The sequence below is a fragment of the Rattus norvegicus genome, chromosome 10 (assembly GCF_021556685.1).
Source record: "Rattus norvegicus strain SHRSP/BbbUtx chromosome 10, alternate assembly SHRSP_T2T, whole genome shotgun sequence".
Taxonomy (NCBI): Eukaryota; Metazoa; Chordata; class Mammalia; order Rodentia; family Muridae; genus Rattus; species Rattus norvegicus.
Genome location: NC_141543.1, coordinates 98,060,768 through 98,082,413, shown reverse-complemented (window position 1 = coordinate 98,082,413; position 21,646 = coordinate 98,060,768). Strand labels below are relative to the sequence as shown.

Here is a 21,646-nt window from a genome sequence, read left to right as displayed (position 1 = left end):
GGGTTAGTCCATGTGTAGTCTTTGGGTAGTGGTTTAGTCTCTGGGAGCTCTGGTTGGTTGGTATTGTTCTTTTGGGGTTGTAAGCTCCTTCAATCCTTTCTCTAGCTCCTCCAATGGGGATCCCGCTCTCAGTTCAATGGTTTGCTGCTAGCGTTTGCCTCTGTATTTGACATACTCTGGCTGAGCCTGTCAGGAGACAGCTATATCAGGCTCCTAGTTTTGGTGGCTGTATGTATATGGGCTGTATACTCAGATGGGCAGGCTCTGAATGGCCATTCCTTCAGTCTGCTCCAAACTTTGTCTCCCTCCTATGAATATTTTTGTTCCCCCTTTTAAGAAGGACTGAAGCATCACACTTTGGTCGTCCTTCTTCTTGACCTCCATGTGGTCTGTGGATTTTATCTTGGTTAACTGGAGCTTTTGAGCTAATATCCACTTAACAGCCAGTATCGTAATGTACTTTTGTTGGTAAGCTGACGTCTTCCAAGGTGTAACAGCTTCTGGGGACCAGTGAGCATTATTCTGACAGCATCGTGTCTAGGTTTGGTAGTTCCCACCTTGCCTCCTTTCCTGTGCTCTTCCTCTTGGATAGACAGAGCTCCTCACATTCTTTGACAGCATTCTCAAGTCACCCTCTGCCCCACCCCCCACCTCCCCACCCCACCCTCTGTCCTGGGGATGGTCAGTCTCTATTGACTTTTGTGTTACAAATTAAGAGAGAAATGTTGGGGCTAAAGAGACTGCCTGGCCGGGTGGGGATTTAGCTCAGTGGTAGAGCACTTGCGCAAGGCCCTGGGTTCAGTCCCCAGCTGGGGGGGGGGCGGGGGGGGGGAAGAAAAAAAAAAAGAGACTGCTTGGCAGTTAAGAGCACTCACTGCTCTCCCAGAAGTCCTGGGTTCTAACACCTGCATGGCAGCTCACACCTCTCTGTAACTCCAGGGTTCTGAAACTCTCACACAGACATTCTGATACTCTCACACAGACATACGTGTAGGCAAAGCACTAATACATATGAAATTAAAAAGAATTTGAAAGAAGTGTTATTAAAGTTATTATAGTTAATTATCAGAATAGATATTTATGGCAGTTACCAAATCTGAACCAGAATTGAACTTCAGACCTGAGTTGTGGTACATGTTCAGTTTACTGGGAGGTTTTCTGATTGTTAGTTACTTAACCAGTCAGCAGTGCTGGGGGCTGAGTGCAAGGCCTTGTGTGTGGACCAGGCTCTGCCCTCTGCATCCTCTCCTCTTTACTATTCTAATTTAAGGCCCAGGCTTCCTTGATCTCACTCTCTAGCCCAGGCAGAGCTGGGGCATTTTTTGATTCTCCTGCTTCAGCCCTCTTATGACTGGGATCACAAGTCTGTCACCCCCAGGCCCAGCTGGAAGAGTAGATCCCTGCAGCCGCTGACTCGTGGTGGAAGGTGTACTCGTGTACTGTATTGAACTGCCTCAACACTCAGCATCCACGTGTCCCTGTTAGTTTTAAACGTTTTTAGACATTACACTAAATTGTTTTACCTTTTGGTGTCCTTTTTCTTTCGGGCCAGAGATTGAACCCAGGGTCTTGTGCCTATGAGCAGGACTCTGTAGCTCACCTGTATCTTAGCCGTATTAGACTAAAATTCTGATGTGATAGACACTTTAAAGTGTAACGTTGCCAAAGTGGATATTTATGGCAATTACCAAATCTGAATTTATGCAGTCACATGATGCCCCTGACCAATGTTTGCAGGCTTTACGTAAACTGGAGATTCCTCCGAGGCATTGAAGCTCAGTTCCTGGCACTACAGAAGGGATTTAATGAAGTCATTCCACAGCATCTGCTGAAGACATTTGATGAGAAGGAGCTGGAGGTCAGTGTGTCACTGTTCTGATCCTGTGCTGTAACAAGTCTGGGGGGCTCTTCTGCCGTCTGGAGGGAAGTGGTGCTTTCTAATCCTTCCAGAGTTTCACGACTCAATCCTCTGAGAATTCTTATAGGAAATATTTTGGGCTTTGGAGTTTCTGTGGGTAAGCAATCTCTTATTTATAGGTAAATGAGTGCGTGCCTGCCTGTGTGTCCGTGTCTGTGTGTCCGTGTGTCCGTGTGTGTGTGTGTGTGTGTGTGTGTGTGTGTGTGTGTGTGTGTGTGTGTGTGTGTGTGTGTTTTACGGGTGATTGTTAGCCTTCTGCCATGTGTACTAGGAATCAAACTTGCCTCTTCTAAAGTGCAGTGAGCTGCGCCATCTCTCCAGCCCCATGTGGAGACATTGTTAACTTATATATCCTTTTCCTTCTTTCTAACTAGTCTAGAACCGTGTAGATGAGGATGACCTTTAACTTCTGGCTTTCTGTTCCTCCACCCGGAGTGCTAGGATTAAGCCCAGGGATGCACGCACTCCACAAGCTAAGCTACTCCTGAGTCCCTTTTCTTTTCAGGTCACATAGGCATTCTTCCCAATTGAAATTCCTCCCAGGGTGCACATGCAGGTCAGAGGACAGCTTTGTGACGTCTCTCTCTGGGTGTGGGTTCTGGGGTTAAACTCAGGTTGCCATACTTGCTTGGCACTTAGTCATCCTACAGTGTGGACCCATTTCTTGGCTTATTTCAGTGGATGACTTTGTCTCTAACTGAAATGTGTTTGAATAAAACGTTAAGCTCAGCTAGTTGCTCGCTCGTCTTTGCTTAGAAGAAATGAAACAAGATAAGTTGTGTAGTGCCCAACCGTCCCTGGGCCTTGCACATACCCATATCACAGCAGTGACCAACTCTGTATAGAGAGGTGACACTCCCTTCTGTGTGAAGCCAACCTTACTGCGCTGCATCAAGCACGTCCAACTTAAAGAACAGCCGTGAGAGAAGCGTGAGGTTCGTTGGGCTGTACTGCAGCTTTTGGGCTGAGACACAAAGATTGAAAATTTAAGGCCAGCCTGGGCTACATAGCAAGTCCTTGTCTCAAGAAAAGTAAATACATAAAAAAGGTTTTATTTTACCAATTTACCCAGTGGTTAGGAAATAACAAGTATTTGAAGAATATAGATTATTTTAAAATGATTTTCTGGGCTGGAAAGATGGCTCAGAGGTTAAGAACACTGACTGCTCTTCCAGAGGTCCTGAGTTCAATTCCCAGCAACCACATGGTGGCTCCCAACCATCTGTAGTGGGATCTGATGCCCTCTTCTAGTGTGTCTGAAGACAGCTACAGTGTACTCTCATATACATAAAATAAATAATTAATTTAAAAAATTTTTTCAGGTTGGGGATTTAGCTCAGTGGTAGAGCACTTGCCTAGCAAGCGCAAGGCCCTGGGTTTGGTCCCCAGCTCCGAAAAAAGAAAAGGAAAATAAATAAATTAATTAATTAATTAATTAATTAATTAAAATAAAATAAAATAAAAAATTTTTTCTGTAGTAGTATTCTGGCTTTTTCTTGCTTGTCTTTTTCTAAATCTATTTTTATTATTTTTTAATTATGTATAATTGCATGTGTCTGCATGTGGGTATGTGTACATGAGTACAGGTACTCGGGCAGATTTTAGATCCCTGGACGTGGAGTTAGAGGTGGTTGTAGCCACCTAACATGGTAAACTGAGTTCCTTGGAAGAGCAGGAAGTGCTCTTAACCACTGAGCCACCCATCTTTCCAGGCTTGCTGCTGGTCTCTTTAATAGATGTTTACAAACAATCAGTTGACTCAGTACTGTCCCTGCTCCTTTAGTGACTGAGTAATGAGCTGGCCAAGGCAGGTCAGGAGGAGGAGGAACGTAGAGCAAGGTGGCTAGAGTGAGTGGATCTGAGACAGGACCTTCTCCCCTGCTTATGTTGTCAATTAGAGCTTGTGCTGTAACAGCCACTCCTCTGACGGACAGAATTTAGAAGGCATCCTTAATGGTCTGAATTCATTATTTCAGACATACTGTCTTAGTTAGGGTTCTCATTGCCATGAAGAGATACCATGACCAAGGCAACTCTTATAAAGACAGCATTTAATTGGGGATGGCTTACATGTTCAGTCTGTTATCATCATGCTGGGAAGCATGGCAGTGTCCAGGCAGGCATGATGCCGGAGGAGCTGAGAGTTCTACACCTTCACCCAGAGAAAGCCAGGAGCAGACTGACCCTTCTGCACTGGGTAGAGCTTCAAAGCCCACCCCCACAATGACATACTTCCTTCAACAAGGCCACACCTCCTAACAGCACCACTCCCCCTGTGTGCCACATATACTCAAACCACCTTTTTGGGAGGTAAACTTTATTTGGTAAGGGTAAGACTTACATTGTAGTTTTATCACTGTTGAAATCTTTAGAACATAGGTCATGCTACCTTATCAAAACTAAGTATATGAAACCTAGGCCATACAAGTTACATTATGGGTTTCACTGTCATAATTCACTGATAATCACTTGATGGGCAGTCCATCCAGATGATTTAGCAGGTGAGGGCACATGCCAACCAACCTGACAACGGAGTTCAATCCCAGGCCTAGACGGTAGAAGGAAAATGACTCCTGACTGTTGTCCTCTGAATTCCACCCGTGTACTGTGGTGTGTGCTCATGTGCACATACATATATGCACATAAATGAATAGAGCAAACATGTTAGATATATACACATACCTCGCTCAGTAATGGACTCTGTAGAGATAAGTTCCTGTTATCAAACTGACCTTGGTGTAGTTCTTATGTATTGATTGTATCAGGATGTCAGTTGGAACACTATACAGCAGAATTTGTGTATTTTGTTTAATTTTTATTTATTTTATCTTTCAAGACAAAGGTTTCTCTATGTAGCATTGGCTGTTCTGGAACTCACTTTGTAGACCATGTCGACCTCCTACTCAACAGATCTGCCTCTGCCTCTGCCTCCTGAATGCTGGGTTTAAAAGCGTGTGCCCAAGGCCTGGCCCTTGAGTATCTACATTTTAATATAATTTCAAAGGTGTTAAGTAAATTATATTATGGACCCAACATGTCTCTTGCTGTACACTCTGGATCATTTCATAGGTAAAATGAGGTAGTGGTGACTGTGATCTTAGAGCAAAGAACACTGCAGGCTGGTGACAGAAGTGCCTCAGACTGCAAAGCTGGCAGTGTCAGAGCTGATGTAAACCAGTGCAGGCCTAAGAAAGGCCCAGGTAGACCTTAGTGGTAAGAAGAGAAGTCTTCTGTTTGAGACAAGGTAGTAGCTCAGGCTAGCCTCAAACTCATGTTGATCCTCCCGCCTCAGCCTCTGAAGAGCTGGGATTGTAGGCATGGGCTGTTTCACCCAACTGTTTACTGAGTCTTGATTTCTGTCTACTGTTTTAAAATTTTAGAATTCTATTTTGAAGCTGGAAATTTTACAAATCTTTGATCTTGTCAGAGTCCATTACAGTGAACAGGACCTACAATGAGTAGATACTTCTGGAGGTTTAAAGATCCAGACCTTTGCAGAGCAGTGGTGGCACTTGGAAGACAGAGGCAGGCAGGTCTCTGAATTTGAGGCCAACCTGGGCAACAGAGTGAGGTCCAAAAACAAACAAAAAGATTCAGACCTGAGTGCCACAGACAGACAGTTACAGTCCCTGCAGCACAGGGTCTGTTGGGGTTGCTTTGAAAAGCTTTCCAGATAATTCAGCTGTGTATCACTCGTGGGGCTTTGCAAATCTGAGAAGTCTTGGGAGGCCCAGCTTTGATACGCAGCAGCTCACCACTCTGGCAAATATTTCTACAGCTCATTATCTGTGGGCTTGGCAAAATTGACGTGAGCGACTGGAAGGCCAACACCCGGTTAAAGCACTGCACCCCAGACAGCAACGTCGTCAAGTGGTTTTGGAAAGCTGTGGAGCTTTTTGATGAGGAGAGACGAGCACGGCTGCTCCAGTTTGTGACAGGGTCCTCTCGAGTGCCTCTGCAGGGCTTCAAAGCACTCCAAGGTGAGGAGTCCTGGGGTGGGCACACAGGTACCTTGCTTGCACTCTTGCAGGGGTAGGGAAGGATGGGATGGGACGGATCAGTGTTTGGGGTACATTGCTGTTTTTATAGCCAGCCCTGTGCTTATGAAGATCTTTGATTGATAGCTCCTATATGTGACTCCATTGCAGCTCCTTCTGCAGAGGCCTTTCTGACAGACTTCTCTGATCGCAGTGGGTGCGGTGAGCAGTGTAGAGAAAGCCTGTGTGCTGATGCTCTGTTTTGCACTTTCTGGTCAGCTTGCCTTTAACTTTGCAGGGAAGGTCATCTACCTCCATGTTCACGTCTCAGCTTGGCAAACCTTTACCCACCCGAGACGCCTCCTCTGCCTTTCTTCTAACAGGAGGGAGGCAGCATGAATTTTGAAAGCCGACTGATTGGTCAGAGCACTTTATTACATGACTTCAGACTAGTGACTTACAGCCGTCTTCAGTGTTTAGAATTGGTCTGTGGAGTAAACTGTTGGCGTTTTGGTTGAGTTGATAACATTGCTGATGGCTGTGGTGCATCATTCGGTGGCCATTGCTTCCTTCACCTTAAACTCTTGGCTTCGAAGCTGCCGGTGAGGAGGGAGAATCAGCAGTGTAGACTAGTGCAGGATTCCTCAGCAGTTGCCCACAGCATGCTCAGAAAGCCTGGGCAAAGCTACCTAAAGTTTGTGTTCCCTTCCCTGTTTGGGGAACGTGGAGTGGTCTTCCCTTGTGGGGCATGTGTGCGTAGACTGCTAATCTTTGCTAAGCTCAGTTTGAGTCATAAGTGTAAATTTGCATTAGGTTATCATCTTTAAATATGATTCAAATGTGTATTTTAAGCATAATAGCATATGCCTATAATCCTAGCCCTCTGGGAGCTGAGGCAGGAGGATCTTGAGTTTAAGATTCTCTTGAACTACATAGCAAGATCCTATTTCAAACAGTGAGCCAGCACTTAATCCAAGCACTTCAGAGGCAGAGGCCTGGTCTGTGGAGAGAATTCCAGGACAGCCAAGGCTACACAGAAATCCTGTCGCCTGTTTTGGAAAAAGAAAAAAAAAAAAAGCAAACCAAATGTGTTCATATTGTTTTGGGATGCAGATGTTCTGTGGCACCACGCTGACAGAGGCCATCAGTTAAGCTTTTCTCTCAGACAGCAGTGCTGCTGTTACGGCACCTGGTCTGAGCCTACATGTCACTTACAACCTCAAAACCAGGCTACTTTTCCTATAAGCCCCCATGTTAGTGTGTGTGAATGCAAGGTGCTCCCCAGCCCGTGGTTTATGTTCCAGTTTATTCTGAGGCGTTGGAGATGGACTCCTGTACCTGCTGTGATCTGACCCACATTCCTTCACTGGCAGGTGCCGCGGGCCCACGGCTCTTTACCATACACCAGATTGATGCCTGCACGAACAACCTGCCAAAAGCCCACACTTGGTGAGTTATTTTTGTATTCTCCTCTGTCGTTGTAGGTAGATTTTAGTTTAAAAGAAATGATGAACACTTCCTTGAAGTGATTTAAAAAGTTATTCAGAAATCAGTAGGCACTCCCCAGCGTGGTGATCTCTGCGTTAGAGGACAGCAGCTTCTACCTTTCCGTCTGAGACAAAGGCCGTGTTATGCTCACGTGCTGCACCTGCTGACTTGCTCTGAGAAATGATCAAGTCTGATTTGCTTCTTCACAGTTTCAATCGAATAGACATTCCGCCCTATGAGAGCTATGAGAAGCTCTACGAAAAGCTGCTAACAGCCATCGAGGAGACCTGTGGCTTTGCTGTGGAGTGATGAGCGCCGAGGACTCACCCACAGCTCTTACTGACCCCTGGCCAACAGCCTCCTTCAGCAGCGCTTCAGAGAACGCTGGAGTACAGGACAACAGCCCCTCCCCTGCTCCTTAGATTCTAGGACACTGTGAGGGGAAGGGACAATTTTGAAATTCCTTTTCAAGGAAAAATAAAGGTCTTTATGCTTTGCCATGAGGACACACTCAGCTGCTATTTAAAAATTAATACCTTGAACCTAAAGAATGCTGACCCCTGCATCTCCAGAGTTAGGCAGTATTCTACACTTAAAAGACTACTACTATTTTTATACAAGGTTATCTATCCAAACTGCTTCTCAGACTCGCGTCTCTCACACTCAAGACAGCTCCCCAGTCGGTACAAGCCACATTTCAGTTGGATTGAACACGTGGTTTTGAACAGCTCCTGTCCCTGCTCTTTGTAAGAAACTAAAGTTATTTTGGATTGTTCACCTTTGTAAACAGTTGGCTAAAGGGATTGTCACCTTTATGAAACTAAGCCATTTACATGTTTAGTTGTGCTTTTCTATAGCAGAGGGTTCTATTTTGCATTATGTGGGTCACCGTAGCTTAAGTGGGGTTTTATATTTTTCAAGTGTGACTTTCTTGGAAATTCCTAATGCAACCATTTAAATTGAGTTTATTTGCTGCCCTTCCTGTTTTTAAGATGACTTACAAAAAAACAAAAAACAAAAAAACAAAAAAAACCTCATGTTCTTGAATCAAGAAGATGAGGTATTGTGGATTTATTTCATCTTAAACTGAAATACTGCGATTTTATAGCTTCTCAGTCTGTGATGGGGTGGGATTTTCATTCTCTGCTGGGTCAGCTTGTCTTTTATATGCTATTTCTATAAACCAAAGTCTCTAATAAGTACATCTAACTTATATTTTAATTAAGTTTCTAAAAGGCAAGCTTGTGCTCTAAAGATCGTTTGGCAAGCTTAGAGCGCCCTGCTTTTACAAACTCATTGGATGAACTGGAGGTGGTAGTGGGCGTGGTGGGCCAGGAAAGTCATACGTGAGTGAGGCCAGCTGTGCTGACCACCTCTGCTCCCCATTCCTGGGAGGCTAAGGCGGGGGCGCAATTCAGGTTTAAGGCCAGCCTGAGCTACATAGCAGATCTTGCCTCAAGAAAGAGTGACTCTAAGTCAATCACACAATTTACTCTGAAACTGAGGAGTTCGTGAGAAGTAAGGGAGGAGGCCAGGCTGCCACACTGCTGACTTCAAGTGTCGAGGTTAAGCTTTCAAGGTATGTGGCTCATCCTGTGATCTAGAAGGTAACAAAAATTCTGGGGTGAAGGGTTGCAGCCATTAAAAAAGTCACATTGGATTTTAAAATTGCACCATCAGAACAATGCACTGTTGTTTTTAAACACTGATGAGAAATAAGAACAGCAAATCTGGCTGAGCTTGGCACAAGGTTGTGAGGAACAGTTGACAGAAAATGTGACTCAGCCTGGTGGCTGACACCCGTAATCCCATCACCGTGGAGGCAGAGGCAGAAGGATCAGCAAGTCAAGGCCAGCCTCACCTACGCAGTGGGTTAGAGGCTGCTTGAGACCCTGTCTCAGAGGGGCAAGGACCATAACTGACAGGGATGCAGTGGTATCGAGATGCTGCTTGCAGTGGTTTTCCGTGCAGTGTAACGCAGGCAAATCCCACCGCTTTTTGAGTGCCTTTTAACTATTATAGTGACTTGACAGAGCTTTAAAGAAAATCGCCCTCTGTAACAGTCTACAATAGCACATGACATCTGAAAACATGATTTAGATTGCAATTTCAAAATTACATTACCTGATTACTTCCAAATAGGTGCTAAGCAAACAAAAATCCCCGGTGTCACAGAACCTGGACTTGCCTTGTGTTTAATGTGAATATTTATCTGTTTCCAGGCATCCTTCCTCCAGTCGCTCTGTTCCATCAGGAAAGGCTAATTCTGACCAATGGTTACCTTGTGCTCATGTGCAGTAAGAGGCCACTATTTCCTGGCACACAGTTTTAAAGTAATGCTGTTTCCTGTGCATTTTGTTTTGCAGTTTGTTGCTCTGTATTCTACAGTGCTGCCCCACCCACCCACATTTACAGGCCAGAGCACAATGTGTCTTCTCCTAAATCCACTGTAATTTGCTTCCTTTGACAACACTAAATCTGCTCTGAACTTGCAGTGCATTGGACAGATGGCACTGATGGGTGTTAGAGGCTTCCAGTGCCTGCAGGGGGGGGGGGGGGCAGCACAGCGCCTTGCCCTTTGGCTGCAGGCTTCTGTCGGGGCCACTGCTCTCACACTAGGATGATGATTGTACCAAATGCCGAGTCGCTTTCTCTAGGTGTAATTAGTTCACTGTATGTAATATTCCTCCTTTTCCTCTAAACTGACTTTAAAAACAAAGTTTTATCATTTCCATTGTATTTATTACAGAATGTTTTAGCCTTGATATTCTTTGTAATTTCACTCATTTGTTACATGAGCTTTATCAATAACATCTGTATAAATGGTTTTTAAAAATTAACTATGTACGTATGTATGTGCCCATGCCGAAGTTGAGCAATAAAATGAATGCTGTTTGCACTGTCACAGCAGCGAGGTTTTTAAAAATGTCGGGTTTTTACTTGTTTTGAAAAACATGTTTGGCTTTCGCAGGTGACAGCTTGGAGCCTCAAGTAGAGAGTGCTGCTTTCCTGCAGGCTTAGAGGCTGGAGCAGGGAGGGGAGTAGCTCTCCACCACGGCCACTGAGTGTGTCCAGTGGTTGTGGGGGCCGTGAGGTGGTGGGGCTTCTGAGAGAAAAATGCATCTCTACAACTGGGTCTGTCTGGAGACTGCAGGGCAGCGCTGTGGTTGGCGGACGGCCTCTCCTGTGCCAGCCGGCCTTGGTGTTACACAGTCAGGTCTTGCAGATGAAGAGGAGAGGTGAGTTACAGCTCTGTGAACACCAGTTGATGAGAGGACAGCTAAATAAATAACAGATAGAAAAGAGATGCTTGTGGGCTCATTTGTCACCGTAAAGCGTGATCTGTGACTGTACGGCAGAGGCTGCGACAGAAGAGCTGGAAACCGCAAACGGCAGCAATGTAGGACGGACAGACAGGTCCAGGTGGCGCTCGGTAGCTGCTTCCTCCGTGTCTCCCCTAGGGGACGAGGGACACTGCCAGGACCGGGGAAGCCCACAAACCCTCCAAGGCTCCTGCAGTGGGGAGCGCACTCCAGGGTACCGCGCTCGCTCGTGTCAGCCCCTGTGTCAGCCCCTATCGGGGGCATTTCAGGAGCACGCTCTGTAAACAGCCCCAGTGAACTCACTCGATGGCTCATCAGATTCGATCTGGGTGGAATTGTTTGTTGCCAGTGTCCTGAGGTGAAGAAATGTTTGCTCATGTCTCCTCAGTAGGTGGACATGCTGCTTCACCTGGCTGTGTTTACTGCCTTAAAGTTATAGAACATAAAGATCTTTGGTATTTAATAGTATATAAATCAAACCACTTTGATTGGACTGCTTTGTTTCAAAGTAGTTCTGCTTTGTGGTAACCGGGAGTTTGCCTCTATAACAATGGGTAAAGATGTTTGCCGATGTTTGGGTTTTCTACCCAGATAATCATAGCAGGACACATGAAGTCAAGGGACTATAGGATAGATGGAAGCAGTTACACACCAGAGGGTTATTACCCTTACATTAATACTCTAAACAGGTTTGTCTAGGTATAGTTAAAAGGCTATAAAGGTAATTTTCCTGACAGGTATGGTGGTACAAGTCTGTAATCCCAGCACTCAGGAGCCTGCTAGAGTCTTGAGAAGTTTGAGGCCAGCCTGAATTACAATAGGAATGCAGGCTTGTGTCAGAACAAAACTTTTCCTGCTTTTTTTGAGTTCTACAATTTTCCAGTAGGCTATGCTAAGCTATAGCTTTCATTTGTGCTGGGATAAAGGCATGCACTGTGCCACTCGGTTCACCACCAGCCTCTTCACAGAGTCAATTTTAGTCAACTACTAAGAAGCCAGTCATCCTGAATAGAGATGACCTCTTCGGGCCAGGAGTAGATACGGCTAGGGAAATGGAAGTCAGCTCCCGTGGCAGAGGAGGCCTTAAGGCTGCATAGCTCCTGAACCCCAAAACAGTAGCCATTATTAGCTTTACCCACAGCCTGTTAGATGCTGTTCTTGGTCCTGGATTTCCTTAGCAGTCAATGACCTACTGACCTCTATCACCAGGCTTCACGAGAGGGCTGGCAGGACTTGCTAACTGCATTAGCAAAAAGTGCCTTTATCCCCTTTTCTCAGGTTTTAGGTTATAAATTCAAAAGCAGTAAGCTTTAAAAAAAAAGTCTTTTATTTAAAACATTCTAACTTTTAACATGAATACATAAATAAGGCATATTCTGGTTTAGACGGTTTACTGGCTCAGGTCTAGCTCTGTTCACATTAAGGTGTCTAGAAACTTCACCTATGGAGTTTGGCCTCTTGGGAAAGGATTTTTACTGTACTGGAAGGAAGCCAGCTGCAGCCGTGCTTTGAAGCGCTCAGCTTCTAGTTCCCGGAAGAACGCATCGTCGTCGCTCTGCGTTATCAAGTGCTGCAGCTGCTCAATTTCCTTCTCCATCTTTGCTCTCAGCTCCCTCTTCACCTTGTGTAATGTCTGAAAGAGAACTCAGTCGGTCTGAAGCAGCGACTCTTATCCAGGCCCCCTATTCTTACCCCCTGACCCCCCGACCTCCTGCGGAGTTTGTAGTTTACTGTCCCTTCCGAGACAGAGCTGGTAACCAGAGCCATCAGGACTTGGGAGTAGAGACAGACTCTGTATTCTCTCCACTTTTTTGACGTCACTAAAATACTTCCTACTTCCTGTGCTGTTCATTGTTACCTGAGCCTGGGATCTCTGTCTTGCTTTGAGTTCCTGGCGTCCCTGTGAGATGGCCTCTGCCAGCAATGAGAACTAGGAAAGAAAAGCCAAGTCTTGCATCACAACGCAGTTACTCTCAGTACTCCATTTTGAACAGGGCAACACACACTGCATACTGTTTTACATACTGCCTTAAATTTGCCTTAGAAACAGTCAGCCTAGCCTGTTCGGTGCTGTGCCACTCTGTGCTAATCTGCATATTTGCCAGCAATGAACTAAGCCAAGCTGACACTGGTGGAGCAGCAGCAGCAAGCCTACCTACCTGGTCCTTATAGTAGTTTTCCATCGAGTCCAGCTCATTCTGGTGCTGTCTCTTTTCTTCGCTGCGTTTCTCCTTGGCGTAGTTTCTTAGGTCTCGTAGTCTTTGTTTCTGAATTTGTAAACCTTCTTCAAACAGTTTCTTAAAGATCTGTCGGTCATTTAATCATAAATTATACTGTATTTCATAAAGGCTTTTCAAAATGACAGCTTTCCTCATCATTCACATACATAACATTAACTCTTAAAATATGCATACACTGAGCAGGTTTCAGTAGACTCAGAATTGTGTAACTCTCCGCCCAGACATGAAACCCATGCCCATCAGCACGACTGCCCTTCTCCCTTCCTGTTGTCTGCCTGTTCTCAACAGAGCCTCAACCCAACATGCTTCCAAGGTCAGATCCCGTACAGACAGAGCTGTCAGGTTTTGTCACTCTACTGTGGGAATATGAATTTTGTTCACAAATTCTTAAACTGAGAGGCATGGACTCTTTTTAGCTGTTTTGGTGGTTATGTGGGTACACACACACACACACACACACACTTAAACCATAGCCAGCATTCCAGTGCCTTCAGAAGTACTGCCAGACATTACAGAAGCAATCGCACCACCCTGCTAGCCCACCAGCCCTGCATGAGTGCTCCCTCTCCGTGTCCTCAGTTCTGTTTTAGACCTCCCCGATGGGGTGGGGGTGAGTGGTGTCTGTGATCTTCCACTGAGGAGTGTGCTCAGCACCCTCTCGTGCACCAATGCTCACTCCTTACTGCCTTCTGGAAAGATCTCTGAAGCATCTACATGTGTAACACAAGGTGGGAACAAACGTTTCTGCACCTCACTGAGTACTCAGTTGAAGGTGAGGGTCAGCATTTGGGCAGCCACCATAAATTAACTGATGTAGAGATCTGGGCATGCCCAGTTGTCTTCCCTTCATAAGGTAGAGTTCTGGATAAAAGACTACTGCAAGTCACTTAACCTCCCAAAACCATAGCAGTATCTTCCTCAAGAAAGCTTTGGTTTTATTTAATCCAGTTCAACTAAGATCAAGTTTTACTATGAAAGTAAAATTTGTCAGTAATTTGAGGGTTCTCAGGCTTTGATTAGGCTAGGACAATCAGCGTGGTAATTCCTTGCATGCCCTGCGTCACGCAAGCACACTTTAACTTCTGTTGTCTGCAGTTTGCTCCCAAAACCCTCAGAGCAGCCGTACTGAAGAGCTTCTGCCAGAGGTCCGAGGAGACTACGGCTGCCAGGGGACCTCAAAGGCTAAGGGTGGACGGGGATGCACAGCGGGGCATCGTGCTGTGAATGACCGTCAAGCACAAGTCCTACCTGCATGTGGGCCTTGGGTTTGGATTCTGGATTCAAACTGAGGTAAGAGCTATAGACTAAGAAACTGGTACAAAACACAAGTTCCCCTTAGCAGAGCCAGACAGACCTAGAAAGGCACACATACCATTTCCTCCCGGGTTCTCATCTTCATCATTTTTGCACGTAACTGAACTCTGTAGTCGTCGTAATATTTTCGGGCACGAACACTTTGATGACGATTTTCTTTTATCTTTGACTGGGTTAACCTCTGTTTGTGAATTCGGTCCTTGAAGTCTTGCTAGGGAAGAGGGGAAGAAGGCCAGCAGAAGGCCAGCCTGAGCATTCATTCTTATCCCCCAAACCCCCTAAAGACCACTGGTCCACACAGGTTCTTCAGCCTTTGTCACTCCATCCCCACAATCTGGAGAGCAGCACTGACAGTCCCACTGTGCAGAGTAAATGAGGCCCTGAGTGCTAACCCTGAATACAGGTTCCATCTCCTGTCTATCGGGCCAGATGTTCTTGACTCAGTGAAGATCCACAGGCAATTTTGGAGATGGCTTTTTAGAAACTATTTCAGACTAATATTTCCATGACTTATCCCTATTCCCAGATAAGGGTCTGTAAATAACTTCGGCAGGCTGACTTCTGCCATTTCCTGTTACCATATTAACTGGGGATGGTAAGTATGGTTTCCAATCCAAATTATAACAAAACTGCTCTCTACCTGGGATTTAGGACAACAGCACTAACTCTAAGCAGCCACATGGTCTGTGAAGGCAGAGACAGAAATGGGATAAAATTTCAAAGAGAAAGGCAGGCAATTCACATCATGTCTGAAAGCTTGGGTTTTCATCTCAGAAAATGTCTCTACTTTGTTACTATAAAGAAGGGAAGAACAGCCATGTGGCAGGGATCAAGAGTTCTGCAGCGAACTGCTGGGTGTGTGTTCTCAGGTCTGTGTCCGTGCAGTGTGGGATATGTTTTCCCCATGGGTTCTGAGTTAAAGCCTGAGATGCCCACTCCCACAGGCTGCCTAGCCGTATGGATAAAGAACACGGCACTACTCAGTTTGTTCTTGACATACCAGTCTCTTGTTATGGTCATATTCTTTCTTGACAAGAGCGGTAAGGAGGTCGTGCCTTCTCAGAGCTTCTTCTATCTTAAGGAGAACACAAAGGAGGCGGTTAGCCATGCTGGACAAGGACAAGCTCTGTGCCAGCCTCAGGCTTGGGCAGAGCTTACTTCGTCCTGGAGTTTCTTCTTGGATCGGTTCTCTCTCTGTGCTTCCCTTCTGAGCTGCTCCACCTGTGCCATCTGCTGCTTCCACATTTTGGTCAGTGTTGGGTCAGAAACATAGAGAAATGGAAACTGTTCCAGCATCAGGGACAGCAGACTGTGTTCATTTACTTTCACTGTGAGGAAATGAGAGATGCTGTTAATCTGACCAGCTCCCTAAAAGAATTCTCATCCCCACCTGCCTGCTAAACTAAGCTAAGCTCAGGGCTGTGGTGCTGGTCCTAAAAAGAACCATCTGGATGGAGTGTACTTTTGTATCCCACCTATTGAGGATGAAAAGCTGGAAAGTTCTGACTGTAGCCCTGAGTTCATCCACCCTCCTTAGCAGCCTCCGCCTGTCAGCAGATGTTTCCTGTGTGTGAAAACGGAAGCCACCTCAGCTTGCTTGCAGGCATATGGTGAGAAAGGTCCCTGATGGGAATAGTTGGAGGCCTGGCATTTCACCTGACCTTGCTTCCTTGCAGCAAGGCTCTACCTCAGGAGAACCAACTGTCAGCACATAGGGCTGAGGAGGCCATCTGCTTTCTTGGAGTGTCACTTGCCTTCTACCAGCTTTCCAAAACCAAATGGGGCAAGCAACAAAAAAGGGCGACTGGAATGGGTGGGAAGAGGCTTCTGTCAGAACAGTGGAGCCCTGGTAATTCTTTTGATGTCCACAGATGACTATAAGGCGCCTGGTTTAGGAGTCAGGTTCTGGTTACAGAAACCCAGCCCTATGGTAGTAACACAAGAAGGGGCTTTTTGCAGCTGACTGGTGGATGCCTGTTTCCACCAGCCTCTGGAATGCAACATTTGTGCCCTGAGGCTGCCTGCTGGCATCAAGAACATCGGAGGCCCTTACTCGGAGATGCTTTGCTTGACTTCAGGAGACCACCTTTTGGAGTCGGAGCTGCAGTTTTTCTGGAGTAAATTTTCTGGACCTGACTCTGTTTTGTAGTTCCTTTAGCGAAAGCTTCTTTGTATGACTTTTCCTTAGAGGCAGATGAAAAGGACAGAGAAAAGAGAGGGGTCTACAAACACTTACACGATCCTCTTAGACCACACACTGACAGACCGCTGACTCCCAACCACCTTCTAAACCTTAGTTTTCTCCAACTGGCCTTTTCTGCACTCAGCTTCGGTAACCACAGTGCATACTCTAAATACAGCTGCTACTAAATGTTTTATGTGCTGGTTTCTTTGACAACCTTTTCTAAGTATATTAAAAGAAACTCAAGCAATTCAAAGCATGCTTTTATATCTCCCGCACCTCTGTCCTGCTTTCACTGGAGCGTCCGCAGAAGCATTTCCCATTTCCAGGGAGTTTGGAAACCACTTTGTTTGTTTGTTTGTTTGTTTGTTTGTTTGTTTGTTTGAGACAGGGGCTATTTAGTCCTGGTTGTCCTGGGACTCAAAATATGGACCAGGCTGTGACTCCTGGACTTAAACCACACATGTCCTCTGGCTTCGGCCTCCTAAGTGCCGGGATTAAAGGTATGCACTACCACACCCAGCTGGCAACCATCTTTTTTTTTTTTTTTCTTTTTTCTTTTTTTCGGAGCTGGGGACCGAACCCAGGGCCTTGTGCTTGTTAGGCAAGCGCTCTACCACTGAGCTAAATCCCCAACCCCAGCAACCATCTTTTGAGGTGCAGAAAGCAAGGACTTGGGATTCTCAGTCAGGTACACAATGCTGGGATCCTGCCTCCTCTTTGTCAACTAAATCTATTTTAACTCTTTACAAACCAGTACAAAAGAACCTTTAAGGCCAAAGTTTAGGACTGCAACTTTAGTCCTCTCGTATCTGAGCTGGAGGAAATCTTGTATCATGAAATGAAGCCCTGAGGTTGAGGATTTAGCTCAGTGGTAGAGCGCTTGCCTAGGAAGCGCAAGGCCCTGGGTTCGGTCCCCAGCTCCGGGGGGGGAAAAAAAAAAAAAATGAAGCCCTGCCCTCTCCTAAGAGCCAATGACTGTCCTTCTCACTCTTTGGCATTCACCACAGGTGGAGACTTTTACCCACTGTTTCCTCTTCCTCCTCCCTTATCCCTCGAAGTCCAACGTTCTCTTGAACTTTGTTTTTTCTTAGTTCCCGTTCAAATGCTTCAGTTAATGCCTGCAAAGAATAAGTCCATACATGTAACACAGCTGTCTGGATTCCTGTTCTAAAAATATCAAGTCCACTCACATTTCCTAAGTTTCTTTCAGGATGCTTCATAAAAGTACATTGTGCTAACAGACCCATAATCGGTACATACATGAGGCTGACTGTGATGGTTTTTCTCCCTATTTTCACAGGTTTTCTGACACTCCTGAGTGGAAGCTACATGCTGAGTGTAACTGTCTATGTGGTTGTGTTCCTCAGACTCTCCCCACCTCCTGGCCTGACACGGGCTCTCTTACTGACCCTGGAGATCAGAATCCAGTCCTCACGCTTCCACTCCAAGCACGTGCCTATCTCCCCAACCCCTGAGATGAACTATTTTACGTCCTCTGAATTAACTCTAGTTTTCACCATTGTAAATACTTTATAAAAACTCACCATGCCAGGCAGTAGTGGTACACACCTTTAATCCCAACACTCAGGAGGCAGAGGCAGGCAGATCTCCGAGATCAAGGCCAGCCTGGTTTACAGATCAAGTTTAAGGGCAGGGCTACAGAGAATATCATCTCAAAAAACCAAACTAAAACAAACCAAACACCCATCACTACCTCAGACAGATACGTGAATGGGGGAATACCTTTGCTTGGAAATGGTGTGTGTCCGTCCCTTTAGATTTGTGTTGCTTTTTTCTCTCTTTCTCTGACTGTCTGTGTTTGTTCACTGAAGATGGCGACAGGGAATGGGACCTGTAAGGTGCCTTTCTGTGCATAGAAAACCCTGCAACACAGAAGTCATTCACCATTAGTTCCTGACACCCAGAAATGCTAAGCTGGAAGCTTTTATATCTTTAAAAAAAAAAAAAAAATGGGGCTGGAGAGATGGCTCAGCAGTTAAGAGCACCCGACTGCTCTTCCAGAGGTCATGAGTTCAATTCCCAGCAACCACGTGGTGGCTCACAACCATCTGTAAAGAGATCCGATGCCCTCTTCTGGTGTATCTGAAGACAGCTACAGTGTACTTACATATAATAAATAAATAAATAAATCTTTAAAAAAAAAAAAATGCGCCAAACGTATTCTTTCTAATATGCAGTCATGTGCTCAGTCATACCAAGCAAACTGACGTTACGGATGAGGGACGCTAGGTGCTTGCTGTTTACGCATGCGTTAGCTCCCCAGCATTCATGTAAGAAGCGGGTGTGACAGAGCATGTAACTGCAGCTCAGTGGCTGGCCACCCTTGCTGTATTTGTGGGTCCCTGGCTCAGTCAAGAGAGCAGGCCCAGGGGCTGGGGATTTAGCTCAGTGGTAGAGCGCTTACCTAGGAAGCGCAAGGCCCTGGGTTCGGTCCCCAGCTCTGAAAAAAAAGAACCAAAAAAAAAAAAAAAAAAAAAAGAGAGCAGGCCCAAAACAGAACATGAAGAGGACTTGAGGAAGAAACCTGATGTTGGTCTCTGGCCTCCATGTGCATACACATACATGTCCACAAACACAAATGCACACACCCATATGAACCCACATACACACACACGTGTTCATAGGCATTGCATATTCAACTTTGGGTTGAATTCAGGCTGTGGAGCGTATGCTATGTATAAAGTTCTATGGAAAGCCTTGGTTGGGAGACAAGTGACTTGTGGACTTTGCTTTTACCTGTGTGGGTGGATGGAATGTGAATCCATACACAGCAGCCTATGGTAAAAGGTTCCACAGCTAAGCACTGAGCCCGTCTCTAACGGGCAGTAATACTCATGTATGTATTCAGATGAATGCAGTGGATCTTTATTAACAGACATTTCCTAAGTAAGGTTAATACGTTAAAATAACAGGGTGTGTGCATGCATGTGTGTGTGCGTGCGTGCATGCGTGTGTATGTATATATATAGAGAGTTAGCACAGATTTTAAAAAGAAAACAATAGTGCCTGTTTAGACAAGTAATATATAAGCTGTGGCATACAGAACTATCAACAAGAACAATCGTAACCTGAGTTTGCTATTCTTTCTCATCCTTATATAAAATGAAAATTAACACAGGGAACTCCTTGGCAAGTTATCATGGATGCCTCATTCTCAGCAGCTCTGGTTTGTACCTGGCCTCGGCTTCCTTGGTCCGTACTCCATGACGCTGTCACTGTGCTGCGATAGCATCTCCTCGTTTGCACTGTGCGCCTCTTCATCTCCAGCTCCGCCATCTTTACCATGAGCCTCGCCTGTCGCTCGATCGCCCAGTGCAGTTTTTAACATCTATGGAGAAATCCTTTTACTGACTGTCCTGGGCTTCAGCAGGAAGTGCAGTGTACAGTAGTGGAGAGCAGCCTTCTAAAGGCCATCTCTGAGTGGCACCACACCAGGCTTGCGGAGACCGAGGCCTGCGCCTTACACCTACACCTTACTTCACCTGCTTATGTAACGAGATCTGAGGTAGGGTTTCTTTGTGCCAACCACGCAGGCCTGGACCTCTGCCTATCTCAGTGTCCTCGGTGCTGGGAGGAGAGGCACAGGGAGAGTTAGTTTTATATTTAACATTTCAAGCATGGGTAGACACACTTTTGATCTCAGAGGCAGGAGAATCACAGCAAGTTCAAGGCCAGCCTGGCCTGTTCGGGACTATGTAGTGAGGCTCGGACCTCATTTTTGTTTGTTTGTCTTTTGAGCGATCAGTGCTATAGACACTCAACTTCAATAAAATTTCCAGATGTCACACAGACTTAATGTAATCATTCAATGTATTCATCAATGATTAAGAACCTTTGATTCTTTCTATTTTATGCCTCATCAGTCTTTGGTAATAAAGGTGTATAGATACATAACTAAAAATTACTGGTTTAATAGAATTACATTAAGAGATTCCATTTCTATCAGGACCTGATAAAATTTAGGTAAGTCTATGGATGTCATGTTCAGTTATAGAAGGAAGGCAGGGTGCCATTGTTTATGTCCTGCTTGACTTGTGGACTTTTTAGGTTTTCAGAGAGGATTGCTCTATGTGGCCCAGGCTGTCCTGGAACTCAATCTGAAGACCAGGCTTGCCTTGAATTCAAGAGATCTGCCTGCCTCCAGTAGTGGGATTAAGAAGCATGTTCCTGGGCTGGAGAGATGGCTCAGCGGTTAAGAGCACCCGACTGCTCTTCCAGAGGTCATGAGTTCAATTCCCAGCAACCACATGGTGGCTCACAACCATCTGTAAAAAGATCTGATGCCCTCTTCTGGTGTGTCTGAAGACAGCTACAGTGTACTTATATATAATAAATAAATAAATCTTTAAAAAAAAAAAAAAAAAAAGCATGTTCCTCCCCTACCACCAACCCAACTTCTGGAACTTTTTAACAGAACCCAGAGCACAACTCATCTCCCAACACCTAAGCCTAGGCTTCATCTTCTGCTGGGAGAGCAGAACCTTCCACTGAAAGGTTAACCACAGAAATCTCAACCAAGATTAAAAGACAAGACTTGCCCAGTCTAGTTCGGAGAGCCGCTGAGAGAGTTTCTCTGACATGGCATGCAGTTCCTGTTCTGTTAGTCGCTTCCTGGCCTTCTGAGGGAAAGGTGGATACTCTGAGGGGGCCACAGCTCTGTTTTCGCTTCTGTGATAAAGTGGCCGCATGGCAATTAACTTGTGAAATATATACTACTTATTTCAAAATGACTATAATGAACACTTTAACAAATACCTCATTATGGTTCCCAAAAGCTAGAATTTTATTTTGATCCTCTATTTTTTAAAAAAGTTATTATTAGGGGGAGTGACTTGCCACATGGGTTCTAGGGATCCATGTCTGGTCACCAGGCTTGGGCAGCAAGCACCTTCACCATAAGTGATCTCGCCAGCCCCTTCCCTTCACTTTTCAATCCCTTTACAGCAGACTGTAAGTGCTGAAGACCACAGCAACATTACCTTTCTCCTTTCGAAAGCCTCCTTGTCTTGGAACTTTCAGTCAGATCTAGATCTGTTTCCTGATCATCATCTTTACATAAGGTAGAAGTTAAGAAAACATCACCTGGTTCCTATTCAAACAGAAAAAAGGTTGTTTGAGAAACCCAGAGATGGCTCAGGCGTGAAGTCCCTGCCACTCAGCGTGGGGCCTGAGTTCAGTAC

At 45.5% G+C, this 21,646-nt stretch overlaps 2 protein-coding genes across 14 annotated transcripts in view; one reads left to right on the top strand and one right to left on the bottom strand.

Annotated features, from left to right (window-relative positions):
• Smurf2 (SMAD specific E3 ubiquitin protein ligase 2) overlaps window positions 1-10,313 on the top strand; it is a 102,129-nt gene extending 91,816 nt beyond the window's left edge. For 2 of the 3 annotated variants that reach the window (XM_087572440.1, XM_087572441.1), the window contains 4 exons: window positions 1,738-1,858; window positions 5,697-5,898; window positions 7,269-7,344; window positions 7,593-10,309. In XM_087572440.1, coding sequence (XP_087428566.1) covers window positions 1,738-1,858; window positions 5,697-5,898; window positions 7,269-7,344; window positions 7,593-7,692 — 499 coding nt within the window. In that variant the 3' untranslated portion in view covers window positions 7,693-10,309. 3 annotated transcript variants of the gene reach the window in all.
• A 1,697-nt stretch (window positions 10,314-12,010) lies between these two features.
• Cep95 (centrosomal protein 95) overlaps window positions 12,011-21,646 on the bottom strand; it is a 27,950-nt gene continuing 18,314 nt past the window's right edge. For 3 of the 11 annotated variants that reach the window (XM_087570840.1, XM_087570838.1, XM_087570839.1), the window contains 12 exons: window positions 21,446-21,555; window positions 21,005-21,134; window positions 19,641-19,794; window positions 18,189-18,328; window positions 17,471-17,563; window positions 16,314-16,443; window positions 15,419-15,588; window positions 15,261-15,335; window positions 14,319-14,471; window positions 12,866-13,012; window positions 12,565-12,636; window positions 12,011-12,339 (listed from right to left, as the gene is read on the bottom strand). In XM_087570840.1, the coding sequence (XP_087426966.1) occupies window positions 12,148-12,339; window positions 12,565-12,636; window positions 12,866-13,012; window positions 14,319-14,471; window positions 15,261-15,335; window positions 15,419-15,588; window positions 16,314-16,443; window positions 17,471-17,563; window positions 18,189-18,328; window positions 19,641-19,794; window positions 21,005-21,134; window positions 21,446-21,555 (1,566 nt within the window). In that variant the 3' untranslated portion in view covers window positions 12,011-12,147. 11 annotated transcript variants of the gene reach the window in all.